The 17,043-nt window shown below is 35.8% G+C and overlaps 2 protein-coding genes across 3 annotated transcripts in view; one reads left to right on the top strand and one right to left on the bottom strand.

Moving 5' to 3' along the window:
* Window positions 1-3,501, bottom strand: part of CEP290 (centrosomal protein 290) — a 102,754-nt gene extending 99,253 nt beyond the window's left edge. The window contains exons 1-5 of the mRNA XM_030819885.1: window positions 3,185-3,501; window positions 2,488-2,616; window positions 2,238-2,315; window positions 790-859; window positions 441-487 (exon numbers count right to left, since the gene is read on the bottom strand). Coding sequence (XP_030675745.1) covers window positions 441-487; window positions 790-859; window positions 2,238-2,315; window positions 2,488-2,589 — 297 coding nt within the window. The 5' untranslated portion in view covers window positions 2,590-2,616; window positions 3,185-3,501. The remainder of the gene's footprint in view (window positions 1-440; window positions 488-789; window positions 860-2,237; window positions 2,316-2,487; window positions 2,617-3,184) is intronic.
* A 79-nt stretch (window positions 3,502-3,580) lies between these two features.
* Window positions 3,581-17,043, top strand: part of TMTC3 (transmembrane O-mannosyltransferase targeting cadherins 3) — a 57,740-nt gene continuing 44,277 nt past the window's right edge. Inside the window, exons 1-4 of one of the 2 annotated variants that reach the window (XM_003259624.3) lie at window positions 3,581-3,771; window positions 9,634-9,850; window positions 14,616-14,834; window positions 15,599-15,698. In XM_003259624.3, the coding sequence (XP_003259672.2) occupies window positions 9,662-9,850; window positions 14,616-14,834; window positions 15,599-15,698 (508 nt within the window). In that variant the 5' untranslated portion in view covers window positions 3,581-3,771; window positions 9,634-9,661. Of the gene's footprint in view, window positions 3,772-9,180; window positions 9,851-14,615; window positions 14,835-15,598; window positions 15,699-17,043 lie in introns of those variants that run through there. The other variant, XM_030819884.1, reaches the window with a different exon arrangement.

Below are 17,043 nucleotides of genomic sequence, written 5' to 3'. Positions count from 1 at the left end.
GGTATTCCTCCTTTCAAAGGCTGATCCATTTGTATTACATTCCTACCTTCTCAGGAATCTCAATGTATTTTGTTCCTCAACAATACATTCATATTTTAGCCCTCAGCTTTGTCAAAAATTACTTCTATAACACCCTTTGGTCACTATTCCTCAAATCCCCACCCACCCTCCATCTCAGTTACTAGTAATCTTTCTGTATATTTCCCAAGACTATAAGCTCCATCCAGCAGTTAACTTTTTATTTTGTTCACAACCATATGCTCAGTCCCTAGTACAATATAAGGCACATAATAGGCATGTAGAACACATACAGAATAAACAAATAACCATGATTACAATCATCCTTATAATTTCTCCAGCCAATAATAATTTTAAAATTTGAAAACAATTCAAAATAAAATTAATGACAATTACATCCTAGGGAATACAAAAAGACATACCTCCAGTTCATTTTCCAGTTTCATTACTTTAGTTTTTAATTGATTTTCTATTTTTAAAAAAAAAAAAAGACAAATGTTTTAATTGATTAGTTACCACAAAACAAACTTTTAAATAAATTTCAATAACAAAATTAATTCTTTTAAAAGAGTCCATCATGATTATAAGGTAACAAAAAGTATTATATGGCAGATCCATAAAATAGGAGTTAGAAATATTTATTATTAAATGTTATATATTAAAAATAAACTGAACATATGTTTTATAGAATATAATTTAATTTTCTACAGTTTAATGAACAAATGGAATTCATTACTTAATACCATAATAAACTTTTTCCAAGGTGCTTACCAAATTTTGCTTGTTCTTCTCCAGCTTTTTCTACTTCTTCCAAAGCCAGCTCCACTTCTTGAGCTTTCATCTAAACATTAAAAAACAGTTATTTCAATATGCCTTTATACTGGAATGTAAGCATTGAAAATAAAAATTCTGTTTTATTTGTTATGATCCTTAGTGCCAGCAATGGCTGGCACATGGAGACATTCAGTAAATATTTGCTGAATAGTTTGTTTGTTTGTTTGTTTTTGCTTTTGAGATAGGGCCTCACTTTGTCACCCAGGCTGGCGTGCAGTGGCACAATCTCAGCTCACTGCAACCTCTTGCCTCCTGGGCTCAAGCAATCTTCCCATCTCAGTCTCCTGAATAGCTGGGACTACAGGTGCATGCCATCATGCTTGGCGTGCCATCATGCTTGGTGTGCCATCATGCTTGGTAAATTTTTTCGTAGAGGCAAGGTCTCAATATATTATCCAGGCTGGTCTCGAACTCCCAGGCTCAAGCAATCCTCCCGCCTTGGCCTCCCAAAGTGCTGGGATTACAGACGTGAGCCACCATGTCAGGCAATTTTCTTACTTAAGACTACAATTTCTAGATTTTTAATAGCATGAAACATTTTTGATTCTCCCTTTTACCTCAAGTCCTCAAGTCTTATATCCAGTAATGCAACATCTCCCTTTGTAATGTTTTTCCACTACTTTTTTTCTGTTCCAATTGCTATTATTCTAATCCATAATTTCAGGTTTAAACTCCTCTATAATGTGATGTCTACATAACTCCAATTTCCTTCAGTTTGTCCTGTATAATATACTCAGTTTTGCCTTAAGGCATATTTTTGTACCTATCAATTGTGTTTTGAAAACCTTTACTGCCTTCTCAATTGCTGATAGCATAAAATATACCTTTAAGGCCCTCAACAACCTATCTCAAAGTACTTACCCAAGATTTGTTTTCTCTACAGTCTGCTACAAACTTGCTGCACCTCGTTTCCTCAAACGTAAAGAATAAACATATTTCCTACTCTCAGTATTTATTTATGGTAACCAACAGCTCTAGAATTCCCTTACTATCTTACCACTGCATTGCCTTCCACTTATCTAACATTACTCCTCAGTATTGATCCTTTGTGAAGTCTTCTGACACCTCTTAAATCACTTCCCCTCTTAACAAATCCCTATAGCAGTCATTGTCTGCATTTGTCATTTGGATCTCAAGATATATTTCCTTATGTTATTTTTCAACATACTCATTCTATTTCCCCTACACACCCTTTTAGAAACTTTAAGTAGAAACTAGCAATGTTTTACACACTAAAATACTTAATTCATATTTAAATATATTGCATTTTTTAGTGGTGATGTAGATATTACCAAGTATTTTCACAAAGATTACCTCATATAAGAACAGATTTTTATAGTTCCACTAATAGCCAAACCTATAGTTAAAATCTACTACATACAAACCTTCATTAGTGACTGAGTAATTCTGAAAAGGTGTATCACATTTTCTTGCTTTTCACTTTTTAGCTCATTTACTTCCACCTAAGTAAACAGAAAAGCAATTGTTTTATATTTTATAACCTTTAAGCAAAATATAAGAACTCTTCCAGATTGTGACAATTATAGTTGTCCCTGAAAAAAATAAATTCATATTTTGTTAATAAATTAATCATAAGTTAATGTACATATCTATTATTATTGACCAATTAAGCACCTTGGATAAGGAAATCAATAAATTATCTGCCAGTTCTTCTTGACGGGGCAGGTCATCTGGGTCAACTTTCATTATTTCTTTCCAGTTTATATTAGGTGGCATCTTGAATTCTTTCACTGTGCTCCACCTCTGTAACAAAACAGGTGGATATTAGCATTTTCAAGGTACACAGTATTATTGGTTTTCTAGCACCTTACATTTTTTGCAGATTATTTCATTATAGCTTTCTGATGTTAGCAAAACAGACAAGCGGGCCACAAAACAGGTAAGTGGGCAAAATAGCCTTGATCAAAAAAGCAGTCGGCACAAACTGTCAGAATGTACCGGCTAAATAAAATGTGACGGAAAGCTTCCTTGCTAACACTAATCTAAATTAGGACTAAGATTTCTGGGTCCCTTCCTCCACACCCTTACCCACAACGCGCGCGAACACCCTAATCCTGGCAAGCGCGAGGGTCTGTGGAAGGCCGACAATCACGCCTGATTTGGAGAAACAGAATTGGCGCTGGAAAAAAATGCAGAAATTAACAACTGGAATGAGTGAAGTTGTGCGGCGGAAACTGGAACCGAAGCAAGGCGGTATTATGGACCCGAGGCTGGAAGGGGCGGAGTAGCTACGCTGTGGCACACGGGCCCTCAGGCTAAAGAACCTGAGCGTGGAGTGACTCGCTAATCCTGCTTACAGGGATCCACCCACCTAGACCAAGCCTGGCAACCAGCGGAGGCTTCTCACTACCGCAACCACCAAGCTGGACCCGGCCGCGGGCCCTGACAGATCCCTATCGCGGTTCCACGCGGACTCTGGGTCCAGCCAAACGGTCCCGAGCAAGCCAAAGCGGCAGCGGGTGCTAGGCGACATCATCCCCAACTCCGCCAAGGCCAGAATAAGATCCCGGATGCAAGGAGAGCCTACAGTTCACGACCGTGGGTGATGCTTTACGTTTAGATTCTCCTCCGGAGTCCCAGGACTCAGTGTTCAGGATGATGAGAAGGCGTGGAACGAGGACTCCAAATCCCAGAGTGCAGTTCTGCCTGAGGCTTGTGCATGCTGGGAACTGAAGTCCCTGAGAAGAGGAGGTAAGGCGCTCCCGGCATGCAACGCGTAAGGCTGCGACGGTACCGGGGCGGAGGGAAGGACCCAGAGGCGGGAGGCGCAGCGGCTCAGGCGCCTACGAACTGGTGGCCTGAACGAGGTAGACCATGACTGTGGTTTCAGTGGCGTCACTGGCTGGGCCTCTCTTCCTGAGGTTTTCCTAAGCCATCCCCTGGCGGAACCGCACCCAGGTGAGGTCGAGCTGTCGGTCAGCATATTGGGAGGAGTTGAGGGGAGCAGTCCTGGGTTAGAGAAGCTTCACCTATTGGGGCCGTAGGGCCTGGTCCCATTCTGAAAAAGTGGGAACACCCTGCCTTCTTTTCAGGCGTTTGCAAGCGGCGTCCAGGGTAGTGCCTTCTGTAAGAAGGAAAAAACAAAAAGTTTTAGCCTTGTTTAGTATCAGAATCTGTCTTGGTAGTTAGAGTGAGAGCCGCGTAGCCGTGATCCTCGTTCCGGGGCGAGCGAAGAATTGACAAGAGGTCTCGGCATCCCCTGACCCCGCCCGCCTTACCTGTAGCACCATTCCCTTCGCGGATCGTGGGGCTTGATGGTTGTGGAGGTGGTATGAAGTGAAGGCTCTAGAGAGGAGAGGTTAGTACTTGTCCGGGCCACTGCCGGGGATGGAGAGAGAAGGGACCCGAGGACTCACCTGTACTGTTGCCACTTGCTTGGTTACCTAGGGTGCCCTTCCATGAAAGCGCCTACTCTGGTGTTTACCACTCTTACTCGTGCAAGTTTTGCTCATCCTGCTTATCTGCTCACAATCATGCTGGAGTATGATACATCTCTACCTAACTTTCCTAAGAAGCTGTAGAGTTAAATCTAAATGGTATTTCCAACTATCTGGACCAGTGCTTTGTCTTTTTATTTTTTAAAAACGCTGCTTTAAAAAGAAAATTACTGTACTTCACAGTAAATTTTCCTTTCGAAAATAAGTAATGAGTTTCTTTTTAAACCCCCAATTTGGGTAAAATAAGTAGCTCAGTACAAAATAAAAAGATACTGATTTTGTGAGATGAATTTTAAAGACATTAGTTAGATTTATAGGAATGACAATTTTACTATTCTGAAAGATTATATGCCAAATACTATTCATTATCTTGTTTATTCTTCCTTACAATCCAGTGAAACAGGTGCTTACATTGTCCTCATTTTCTATCTAAGTTAAGAAACTGAGGCTTGGAGAAGCTAAGTACTCTAACTTAAATAGTGTGATTGAACACAGATCTCTCCAGCTGGAGGACATATTCTTAACTTCTATACACCTCCTCAGACATTCTGGGAAACCAATATTTGTGAAGTGCTTGTTCCTCAATCTTGCTATTTTTATTAAATGTTATATTTTAATTTTGTAAGTGTTTACTCAATAATTTGAATTAAATATTCTTCATGTTCAGTGTTCTTAATTCATAATTTAACATGGGATGGTGTTTCTGAAAAGGGGTTCTGTTCCAGACTCCAGGAGAGGGCTTTTGGATCTTGCCAAGAAAGAATTGGAGGTGCATACACCCCCATTGGAGGTGGTGGACTAAGGATTGTTATAGTTATTTCTTGATTATATGCTAAACAAGGGGTGGGTTATTCATGAGTTTTCTGGGAAGAGGGTAGGCAATTCCTAGATCTGAGTGTTCCTCCCCTTTTTAGACCATATAGAGTAACTTCTTCACATTGCCATGGCATCTGTAAACTGTCATAGCGCTGGTGGGAGTGTCTTTTAGGATGCTAATGCATTATAATTAGTGTATAATGAGCAGTGAGAACGAGCAGACGTCCCACCTTTCTCGCCATCTTGGATTTGGTGGGATTTGGCTGGCTTCTTTACTGCATGCTGTTTTATCAGCAAAGTCTTTATGACCTGTATCTTGTGCGGACCTCCTATCTCATCCTGTGACTTAGAATGACTGACAGACATCCTGAGAATGCAGCCCAGTAGGTCTCACCCTTATTTTACCCAGCCCCTACTCAAGATGGAGTTGTTGTGATTCAAATACCTCTGACAATGGTAGGAATGAAATTTAATAGTTACTGAGCACATGTTATGTCATACACTATGCTTACTACTGCGTGTTTATTTTCATAATAGAAATCTGTTTGCTGTAACACCTTTTCTTCTGGTTTTTTCATTCATTATAATTTATTTTTATGTATTCACTTACAAGTTTGGTTTTGTTTGTCTGTATTACTCTTTTCTACCCTTACTGCCACCACCCTCTTGCTCACATTCATAAACTCAAGGTGCCTGGTCTCTAATGGTAAATTTTATTCTAATTTTTCAGAAGTGAGAACAAGTTCATAGAAGTTAAGTAATAATTGATGAAGCTAATATTGTAACCTAGATCTCAGTAACAATTGTAACTAAAAGCAAAATCTTACCTAAATTTTATTCTTTAACTCATTCTAAGATGTATTTTTTATCCTGTTTCCTGTGCTAGGCACTGGGGATACAGCAGTGAACAAGTCAGCTCTGGCTTGAACAAGTCAACTAAGTATTTATGCATTGTAGTCTGTTTGTACCTATCTGTGAGTCAGGAAATTTAACTCAAGTTCTAGTTCAGTAACTCACTGTATATTTTTGAGGAAAATTGCCAAAGCTCTATTATTTTTCATCAGATTTTTTGCACCTGTCAGTTTTCATCAAGAAATGGGACTTATGTGACAATGTTGTAAGTGGCCTTGTTATAAGAACACTTGTCTGGACCTGCCTTCTTTCTGCCCTAGGCTTTTGTGAACAGTTTTATCTGACCAAAATCACTTCACAAGAAGGCCTCACCTTTTATAATTGCTTACCTTTGTTCTCTGTAGCAATGAATTTATATTCCTTAGATGTTACTTCCAGTTCCTTTTTGCTGACTTACCAAGAAAAGTCATAGTATCTTACTTCTCCAATCTCTTAAACAAAGCATGGCCATTTTGCATCCATTGTGTATTCTAAACATTTTGTTTTGCCTTATCTTCATGGCAAATTAAGCCATGGTTAATGGCTTAATTCACACTGACTCCCTACTAATCTTTCCAGTTTCCTCATTGTTGAAGGAAGACAAGTGTCTGCTTGCTGCACACTCATTCTTGTCCACGAAATTAAGGCAAAACAATTTGCCTTAATACAATTTACAATTTTATTGAAGGGATTGTATTTAGTTTTGTATATCTATAATGTAGCTCATGAGAAGTCTTTGTGAACCAAAAAGTATTTAAGACAGGTCTCAATTTAGAAGTTTATTTTGCCAAGGTTAGGGACATGCCCAAAAGAAATAAACACTGAATCATGGAAGAGACTACATAGAAGAGACTACATAGTCTGTAGTCTCTTCCTTTCTCTAAGATGATTTTGAGGGCTTCAATATTTAAAGGGGAAAAATCCACTGGAAGAGAAAAAGGGTAGATACGGTAATCTACGTGTTGCAAGAGAAAAAGAGCAGAGAGGGAAATAGATATTATGTATTCATGTGGGGTGGTAAATCAGCACTTTACGTAAGATAAGGTGAATGTCATAAATTAGCTACCTGTGGAGATATTTAACATTTGATGTGTAGCTGTCTGCTAAGAACAAAAGGAGAGCAGTTTCTTGCATGACTCAGCTTTCACCCTAATTTTTTCTTATAGGCATAATGAATTGAGATCCCAAGTTTTATTTTCCTTTCACATTTCCAATTGCACTTGGATTTTGTGCACATATATAGTAACACCCCATTTTTGTAAGCAAACAGAAATCAGTCATCCCATCCACTTAAACTGCATTTGTGAGTCTGCTTCTGTGCCTAGGAAAAATTAGAAGTTCTCACAACTAACAAGAATAGTGTGTTACATGTTTACAATAATGGCCCCCAGTGAGTCATGTCCCTGTCTGTCTATGCCTTTGTGTAAATCTGTCCCTTCCCTGCAACCTCTACTTTGCAGGTGACTCTTGGAAGTAACTTAAGATGACTCCACAACTGAGCTCATAACATGCTCTCTCTCCCTTTCTCTCATACTATGCTCCCTTGGGGAATCTTAAAAATTCTGTTATCTTGGCCATTTTATAACTTCTTCTCCATTGATTCAGGATGTACCTTACTTGAATAATAATTTTTAAAATATGCATTAAATAGAGCCTTATAAAGAGCTTGTGCATTGAACCTTGCCCTCCTGTTGTCCTGAGATCATCATTTAAGAAGCCCAAGCTAACCTATTAGAGGATGTGTTAATAAGTAGCAGAGACTAGTTTTCAAAGCTGAGAAATCTACCCCTTAAAAGCCATCCAGCCCTAATCAAGCCACGGGATAACTATAAGCACATGAGTGACCCAGGCACAACTAACAGAAGAACCATATACATACCTATATATTTGTGTGTGTGTGTGTGTGTGTGTGTATATATATATATATACACATCAAATAAAGATATATTGAAGAATTGAATTATTTTGAATGTATTCATTTTTAAGTACTTCAGATGCCTAACTTAAAGAAAACTTTCTCAATACTTAAAGAACTGATTAAATTTAGGAAATAAAACTTAAAACTATAGCAAATCCCAAGTTCTTATAAAAATTCCAATACTGTTTGTGTATTTACCTAATTATTATACTTTTCAACTATAGTTGTGAATCCAGAAACTACATAGTCAGTAGTTTATTATATTTAATATGTTTATTCTACATATTATTATATATTTTAAAATTATAGTTATGCAGCTAATATATCAAAGTCTCCAGGATGTCAGATTCTTTTAAAGGTTGCAGTTACTCTAAAAAATCAGATGCATAATTTAATATTGTTTATTATGCATATTATTATATATTTTTAAATTATTTAATTTATTTTAAATTATTTTATTTAACAATAATTTAACAGCTAATGTATCAAAGTCTCCAGGATGTTAGATTCTCTTAAACATTGCAAGTACTCTAAAGATTAGATACATAAGTTGTTCCCAAGTATAACTTTAAAGCATTGAAACCACAGGTTTAATTTACTTTTTTCTTCTATTAATTTTAAACTTTCCTGTGGTTAGAACATTTAACCAAACAACAGGTTGTCACCCCAAGTGAACTGATGTTACCAAGCCAGTGGCCTGAGATTATTTATGGGAAGAGAGGTTTCTGACCTGTACACAAAACTTGATTTTTACCTACCCAAAGGTAGATATCCTGAGTTGTTTTCATTTGGTTTTTCTAAATTACAACATGTATATATAGCTGTCTTATATTGGATCCTATTTCCTGATTTCTGTATCTTTGTTTCTTAATATACTGTTTCATTTTACTAGTGTACCTTTTCTCCTAGTTTCTTGAAAAGGAATATCAGAGGTAAATTTTTTGAGACCTTTAATGACTTAGGTTTTTATTCTACTTTCCTACCTGGAAAATTTAGGTTTATTAATATAGAATTTTAGTTTAGAAATCAATATCCCTCAGAAGTTTGAAGCATTACTCCTTTTTTTAATTTGGAAGGGAATTTTTTGTTTTGTTTTGTTTCTAACTCACAGCATTTTGGGTGAAAAAAATGATTTTTGATCTCTGATCCTTACTCTGGAAGCTTTTTTATTTCCAGAAGCTTTTAGAATCCTATTTGTTTTCAGTGTTGTAAAGTTTTATGGAATTTTGTGCCCAGTAGAAAAGGAATGGACAGACTTTTTTTTTTACTTAGCCTTTATTTTCAATATGCTGCCTTTTCCCTGTTATCAGAGACCCTATGTTTTAAATAATCCACAGAGGAAACCTCCAGTCTTCTGCCTTGGAATAGGAGAGAAGGTTACTTGGCTTTATCTCCTAAGAGAGGGGGCTGACTTAATGTCCCTGTTATCAGAGACCGTATGTTTTAAATAATCTACAGAGGAACTCTCCAGTCTTCTACCTTGGAATAGGAGAGGAGTTTACTTGGCTTTATCCAGTAAGGGGCGGGGCGGGGGCTGAATTTCAACAATGTGATTAGCTTATGCTTCTTAGAAGTGGATGGCATTTTAGCTGAGCTTTTCTCTGGAGAATTAGTATGCAATTACTTACCCACCTACTAAAATTGAACTTACTTGGAATAAATATGTTCCTTATTTTATCTTCATGATTTTTTTTCCAGTTTTTGTCCAGAAGTGCTTATAGAAAAGATGGCTGATATTAATCTAAAAGAAATAACCTTAATAGTAGGTGTGGTTACTGCCTGCTATTGGAACAGCCTCTTTTGTGGTTTTGTTTTTGATGATGTTTCAGCAATACTGGATAACAAAGACTTGCATCCATCTACACCTTTAAAAACTTTATTTCAAAATGACTTCTGGGGAACCCCTATGTCTGAGGTAAGTAATTACTTATATATTACTTGTTTATGTCTCAGATTTTGAAATATTCTGGTATTTTATTACTTCTAGGTCTTTATCAACATTATCATCACAGCAGTTACAGATTTTTAACCCTAAAATTTTTATATGAAACGTAACATGTTTGTAATAAATTGAACAGGAAGCTGAGGATGAGGTTATCTTCTTTAAAGCAGTACTTGATTATTTCTTTGCCTGTGTACCTTGGCTGCTGCTTTTTTTTTTTTTTTTAACTTTTAGATACAGGGCTACATATGCAGGTTTTTCACATGGGTATATTGCGTTATGCTGATGTTTGGGGTACCGATCTGTCACCCAGACAGCGAGTATAGTACCCAATAGGTAGTTTTGGCTTAACTTCTTAAAAATAAAATATATTTATGTGAAAACCAAATGTATAGGGAGAGCAATAGGTGTAATACATGCCTATTTCTTGCTAATTGACTTTATTTCTCTTTTTTCTGTTTTGTGAGTAAGGCAAAAGAGATGTGATATATTTCAACATTTTAAAATATGGCAACTTCAATATAAATAGATAAGACTTTAAGAGTAAAAATAGTAAGTACACATATTGCCAATTTCTCTTGCAGAAAAAGTGGTTATTACAAATTTTGAATCTTTGTCCTATCTCTTACATAATAGTTATTCAGGTTATATATTGAGAGCCCAAAAGTTTAGTTCAATAATTTAATTTTTATTCATCCATATGGTTCACTTTTATGAGGGTATTTTTACTGTTTTGAAGGTCACTGTTAAACTGTTTGGGATTAAACTCTTATCAGCTTGATATCATATAGAATGGATTCCAATTTTAGTTATGTCATATATTAGCTGTGTGAAATAGGTGAGAATACATCTTTCAGATGGAAAGTCATTTTCCTGATCTGTAAAAGGATAATTCCTTTCCAAAATAAAAAAGAGAGTAATGCTTCAAATTTCTAAGGGATATTGATTTCTAAACTAAAATTATATATTAATAAACGTAAATTTCCCAGGTGGAAAAGTAGAATAAAAACATAAGTCATTTAAGGCCTCAAGTAATAAATGAATTACTTTATCTACACTACCTGGCACATAGATATTGAATAAATTGTTGAAACATAACATGTAACTCTCTGCAATGTTAACATTATGTTTCTCGGTCATTGTGGCCGCTTTCCCCATTCCCCAAATTTGGAAGCCTCTCAAGGTTAGGGATGGACTCTTTCATTCCTCTGATCACAAGCATATATAATTATTTTGTCTTATTTAGTAAGAAGACTTTATTCGCCTTTTTGTTCTCACCCAATTCTAGCTTTTGAAAAAAAATCTTTTGATAATAAGGGGGAAAATACGGCCCTATTATACATTATTCTAGACAGCTTGTCCTCCTATATACCTACCTTTGATCTCCAGAGACCCTCAGAACTATGTGTCCATTCCCTCAATTTATGCTAGTATCTGTTATGATTTTAGTCATAATGTTGAGGTTTTGAACTGATAGTTTAGCTGGCCATATTAAATGGTCTTATTTTCTAGATTAGGCTATTCTTGTATTGCTATAAAGAAATACCTGAGACAGGGTAATTTATAAGAAAAGAGGTTTTATTGGCTCACAGTTCTACCAGCTGTACAAGAAGCATAGCAGCATCTGCTTCTGGGGAGGCCTCAAGAAGCTTCCAGTCATGGCGGAAGGGGAAGAGAGAGCAGGCACTTCACATAGCAAAAGCAGGAGTAAGAGAAGTACGGTGGGAGGTGCTACACAGTTTTGAACAGCCAGCTGTCACAAGAACTCATTGTAGCAAATACAGTACCAAGCAGGGTGGTGCTAAACCATTCATAGGAAATGTACCCGAATAATCCAATCATTTCCCACCATCCCCACTTCCAGTATTGGGGATTACATTTTGATGTAAGATTTGGGCAGGGACACACACATATCACATACCATGGTGTCAGTGATCTGTTCAGTGATTTTCTCAGCTTTGCAGATTGAAAATTTGATTTTGTCCAGAAAGCCCGTAAGCAGATGGACTAAGAAAAAGACTCATATGTTCTGACAGAATGGATGAACAAACTAGAATAACAGTTTATTAAGAGTGAAGAGTGTAGTTTCCTTGTATTTTCTGATGGGCATATTCTCTCCCTGAAGGCAAATGTGACACTAGGGAAAATTATCCTAGGTAGTCCTTAGGTGTCATAGGTTTCATGATAAGCCTGGAATTAGCATATTCAAAGATCTAATCATTGATATCATCAAGTTATGATAGCCTAGAAGATACGTGTCCACACGTATCTTACAAGAATTTTTGTGCCAATGTAGGTCTTAAAAACACATTTTGGGCTTAGGACATTCTCCTAAGCCATATAAATACTGCCATATTAGGGGTCTTTGGACTCCTGTGAACCTCTCAGTGTTTAGATTATCTCTCTAGTAGGCTTATGCTATAGATATGTGCCGCTCTATTTATTGATAGTTCATTTGATCTCAACCCTGACTGCCATATTAGAATTTGCCTGGGGCATCTAAAGAATGAAAACATATTACCAAGGCTCTGTCCAAACCTGTTATTTCAGATAATCTCAGAGTGGGATGTAGGTATAAATATTTTTGTCTTATTTTGTATGTGTGTGTGTTTAGTTGTTGTTTTGTGTGGGAGGGAGGGTGGGGCTTTTGTTTAAGTCATCCAGGGGATTCTTTGGTATAGCCGTGGCTGGGAGCAAGGGGGCTGTAATGAGCCACCTTCCTCTGGCATTTGGCCTATAAAGTACCTTGTGCTAAGGTAACTTCTGCAAATATTTTATCTCATTATGATTTTGCCATCCCTATATTGAGATTCACATTAACAGGGAACTGTTAGCTTAATCATTCATTATACTGTTGTGTATTTTTATTGCCAACTAATATCATGAGTAATTTTTTCTTTAATATGCCCGAAAGTAATAATGATCTGAATTGTTTTATTCATAATGGCCCTAGGTGTTTTCACAAAGTAAACTTGGTATCTAATAGGCTGATGATTATTTGTCACAGTGGAATCTGAAATAGATCCCTAATGAGTTATGTGAATAATTACTTATGTTAATAATTGGTCTATTAGTTGGTCATCACCTATAGTATATGTATGTCTAATAGTCCTAACTGAACAATTATGTATACTGAAACTCAACGTACATATTCCCTTCTACTTTCTGAGTACATCCTTTCACCTAGAATATTTGTTCCATTGTAGCCACAGTGACATTTCAGGTACCCAGAGGGTTTCTAGAGTCCTTTTCTACTTTCTAGTACAAATCATGTCAGTTCAATACAGTGCCTTAAAAATAGCTTTATATGCCTGAGATGAAATTTGAAGGATGTAAAGGAATTAGGCAAGCAGGAAAGAACATTCTAAGTAGATAGTACATTATGGAGTATATAGTCAGTACAGAGACACTAAAATGTTCCTAATTTCAAGATGGGAAAGATTTATTCTTTGTGTTTCCTAATGTTCCCTAGTAAGGATGAACAGGCTTAAGTCTACTTGTGTGCCAGAAAGTTACAGCAAAATATCATAGGAAGTAGAAGAGCAAAGAAGCTGAATATGGATGCCTATATTAGTCTGTTTTGCATTACTATAAAGGAGTACCTGGTAATTTATAAGGAAAATATGTTTATTTGGCATATGGATCTGCACACACTGTACAAGCATGGCAACAGCATCTTCTTGGCTTCTGGTGAGGCCTTGAAAGTTTTACTACCTGTAGAACGTGAAGGGGGAGCAGGTGTATCACATGGTGAGAGAGAGAGCAAGAGAGAGGGGAGGAGGTTCCAGGCTCTTTTAAGCAACCAGCTCTCACATGAACTCATTACAGTGGGGAAGACACCAAACCATTCATAAAGGACCCACCTCCAATGACCCAAACATCTCCCACCAGGCCCAACCTTCAACATTTCAGCATGAGATTTGGAGGGAACAAACATCCAAACTATGTCAATGCCCTTTGTATAAAACTACAAAAAATAACTTGATTAATATTTTATATATATTTGAACTGTGTGTTTTATTCTTAAATCTGGTTTGGTTTTGTGTTAGGGAAAGAATTATTTCTGATTAAATGTAACTTATAATTTAAAAAGAAAGTCAGTACTTTACATGAAATTTTATTTATTGCCAAAGGAGAATACCACAAGAATGGTGTCTATTTTCATATTCTAAGAAAGTTTTTACTCTTGTATTACTCTCTGTAATTTGGGAATTCCTAGTTTAATATATTCAGATTTATACATTATGGAGATGTTTTTCATAAAACAGCTAGACAGTACCTTTTTGAGTCATCACTATTTTAATTGAACTGGTAAGCATTCTGTTCTTACATTTCGTTATGAAGATCTAGCCAGTAGTTATATGAACTTTTGTATTGCTAATAGATATGGAGGCAGGCTTTGGAGAGAATCCCGTGCTCTAACTTGACCAATGCCGGCATTGTCTTTTTTTAAAATTGTTATATTGAAGAGGAATTAATTGTCAAATGTCCTTTTACTGTTAGTTCTCTGACCACTGTATATCAAGGAGGAAATTAACCTTGTTTGTGGACTAAGGAAATAGAAAAATACAGATTATAAAATTTTATTTTTGTGTTACTCTTAAGACATTTCATATTTTATTGTTATTTCTCAGTAAAATGTAGATATTAATATCTTTAATGGTAAATGCAATGATGAGCTTTTGTACCCTGTTGGACCAAGGTACTTTAATAATCACTGATTGTTTTTTCCTTGTAGGAGAGAAGCCACAAGTCTTACCGTCCCTTAACAGTATTGACATTTCGCTTAAATTATTTGTTAAGTGAACTAAAACCAATGTCATATCATCTCCTGAATATGATTTTTCATGCTGTGGTTAGTGTGATATTTCTCAAAGTATGCAAACTTTTTCTGGACAACAAGAGTAGTGTGATTGCTTCTTTACTTTTTGCAGTGCACCCAATACACACAGAAGCAGTAAGTAAAACTATGAATTGATTTTTTTTCTTTTTCCTTTTTTACAAATCCTGCACAGTGATTATAATGGTATATATTTTTAAGCAAAAAAAAATTTAACCCTGACTTTAATCCAAATATTTGAAGACTCTTAAATTCATACAGTTAATTCTTAACTTTCTAGTACACAAAGTCTAACTTCCTACTGTGTAAAATTTTTAAATTTAACATTTTTGAAACATAAACATTTTTCATTCAAGAATATAAAATCTTTTTAGAAATATATACATGAATACAGTTCTTCGGTCACTTTTTTTAATGAACAAGAATTTCTAAGGACTATTTAAAGTTTATTGTCTTTTTAAACTTTAGTTTTCAGATTTATTATGAGATATAACTTTCTGAATTTATGGTACCTTTGTATATTAAGAACATTCATATTTTAAGAAAATATGTAAGAAGTACTTAAATTCTAAATATTCTACCATATTTAAGTGGTTACCATTGGAGAAAGCTGGATAAAGAGTACACAGGATCTCTCTTTACTAGTTTTGAAACTTCCTATAAGTCTTATTTCAAAATAAGTTAAAAAAAGTATAAACTGTTAAGAGTCACTAATAAATTTCTATTTATGTAAGATTCACAAATTCACCACCTGAGGGCACCCAAAGAATGTTTAAGAAACAAATGTACACTTGAAAAGTTAAAGTATTTTTACCATTATATATAGTAATTTTTCAAGATATTCTTTATTAATACAAACCCCCTTCATTTTTCCTTTCTAGGTAACGGGAGTTGTTGGAAGAGCAGAACTTTTGTCATCTATCTTTTTTCTAGCAGCTTTTTTGTCATATACCAGATCAAAAGGACCAGACAATTCCATAAGTACATGTCGCACATTTGATTTTTTTTTAACAGTGCTAAAACTTGATTAAGGAATTTTTATTTATTCCAAGTGCTTCTTATAACATTATATACCGCATTTGGGATTCATCTTTATATATTGTTTTACTTTAGCATATGTGAAAATATGAAATATGTAACATTGCTAGTATTTATGAAGTTTGTGTATAATTTATATTTTTATCTTGCGCTAATAGATTTTATATGATCTAATTTTAAAAACCAAGTAACCTTAGAATAGAAGAGTTTTAGAGTTAGTCCTAGTTCCATCTTCTGTTATCTATTAATGATATAGATTCCAGTATTTCAATTGTCTTTGGATAAATAACACCTGGTAGACTATCATATTGTTTAGGCAAGGTTAAAAGCCTCCTAGAATATAACTTTTATTGTGTGTTGATCATAGCTGTTTATTGAGCTCCTACCTTGTGACCTACTCTGGAAAGTGCTTCGTATACATTAGCTCATTACTCTTAATGATTCCTGGCATTATCAGAAAACAAGTTCCAGGCAATAAAAATGATTTTTTTCAAGTGTGGGCACAGTGGGCACAAACCTTTAAGTTCTCGGGGAGGGGGCAGATTTTCTCACTGTAGTTCCAAGGTACTCATGACAAGAAGCCTAGTTTTATGTGTGGAAACTGAGGTTCAAGAAACACATGATTTAGCCAAACATCTTAGAGTGTTCTGGATTTGTAATAGAAGTAGGTTTGCCTTTGCTGCTTTGCGCAATGCCTTCTTAAAACAATTTGAGTGGCAGCATAGCATAGTACTTAAAAGCATGGACTAAAGAGTCTGGTTTCAATTTCTAGCTCCACTGTTTATTTACTAGTTCAATTCACTGTAATACATCAGGCAAATTAACCTCTCTGTGCTTACATTTCTTTACCTGTTAAATGTGCATAATGATAGTCCCCTACCTGTGCAGTGCATCATGTAGTAGGAGCTACTTTTGTAACTAATATGGAATTGCAAACCAATATCCTCTTTAAGTACCATCCTCACCAAAGCCTGAATGGTAAAGTTAGAAAATACTGTGGCCTACAGGTTTATAATCGGGCTCTCAATTACCTGTTTAATATCTTCTGCCATTCTTGCCCTAGCTGTCTTCACTATAGCTAGATAGACCTTCTTGCTGTTCCCAAACAGGCAGAGCACCCACCTTTATACCTGCATTTCCCATTATTGAATTTTCTTCCCTTAGATCTTTAGTAGTCTCATTTATACACTACTCTATATTATCAGGCCTCAGCTTAAGTATTTCTGTCTTAGAAATGCCTTCCCTGTTCTAACTGAAATAGCTTTTCACCAAATTGTATCTTTTGTTC

The sequence above is a fragment of the Nomascus leucogenys genome, chromosome 10 (assembly GCF_006542625.1).
Source record: "Nomascus leucogenys isolate Asia chromosome 10, Asia_NLE_v1, whole genome shotgun sequence".
Taxonomy (NCBI): Eukaryota; Metazoa; Chordata; class Mammalia; order Primates; family Hylobatidae; genus Nomascus; species Nomascus leucogenys.
Note: the sequence above shows the minus strand (reverse complement) of the source record. Positions and strands in the feature narration are given on the sequence as shown.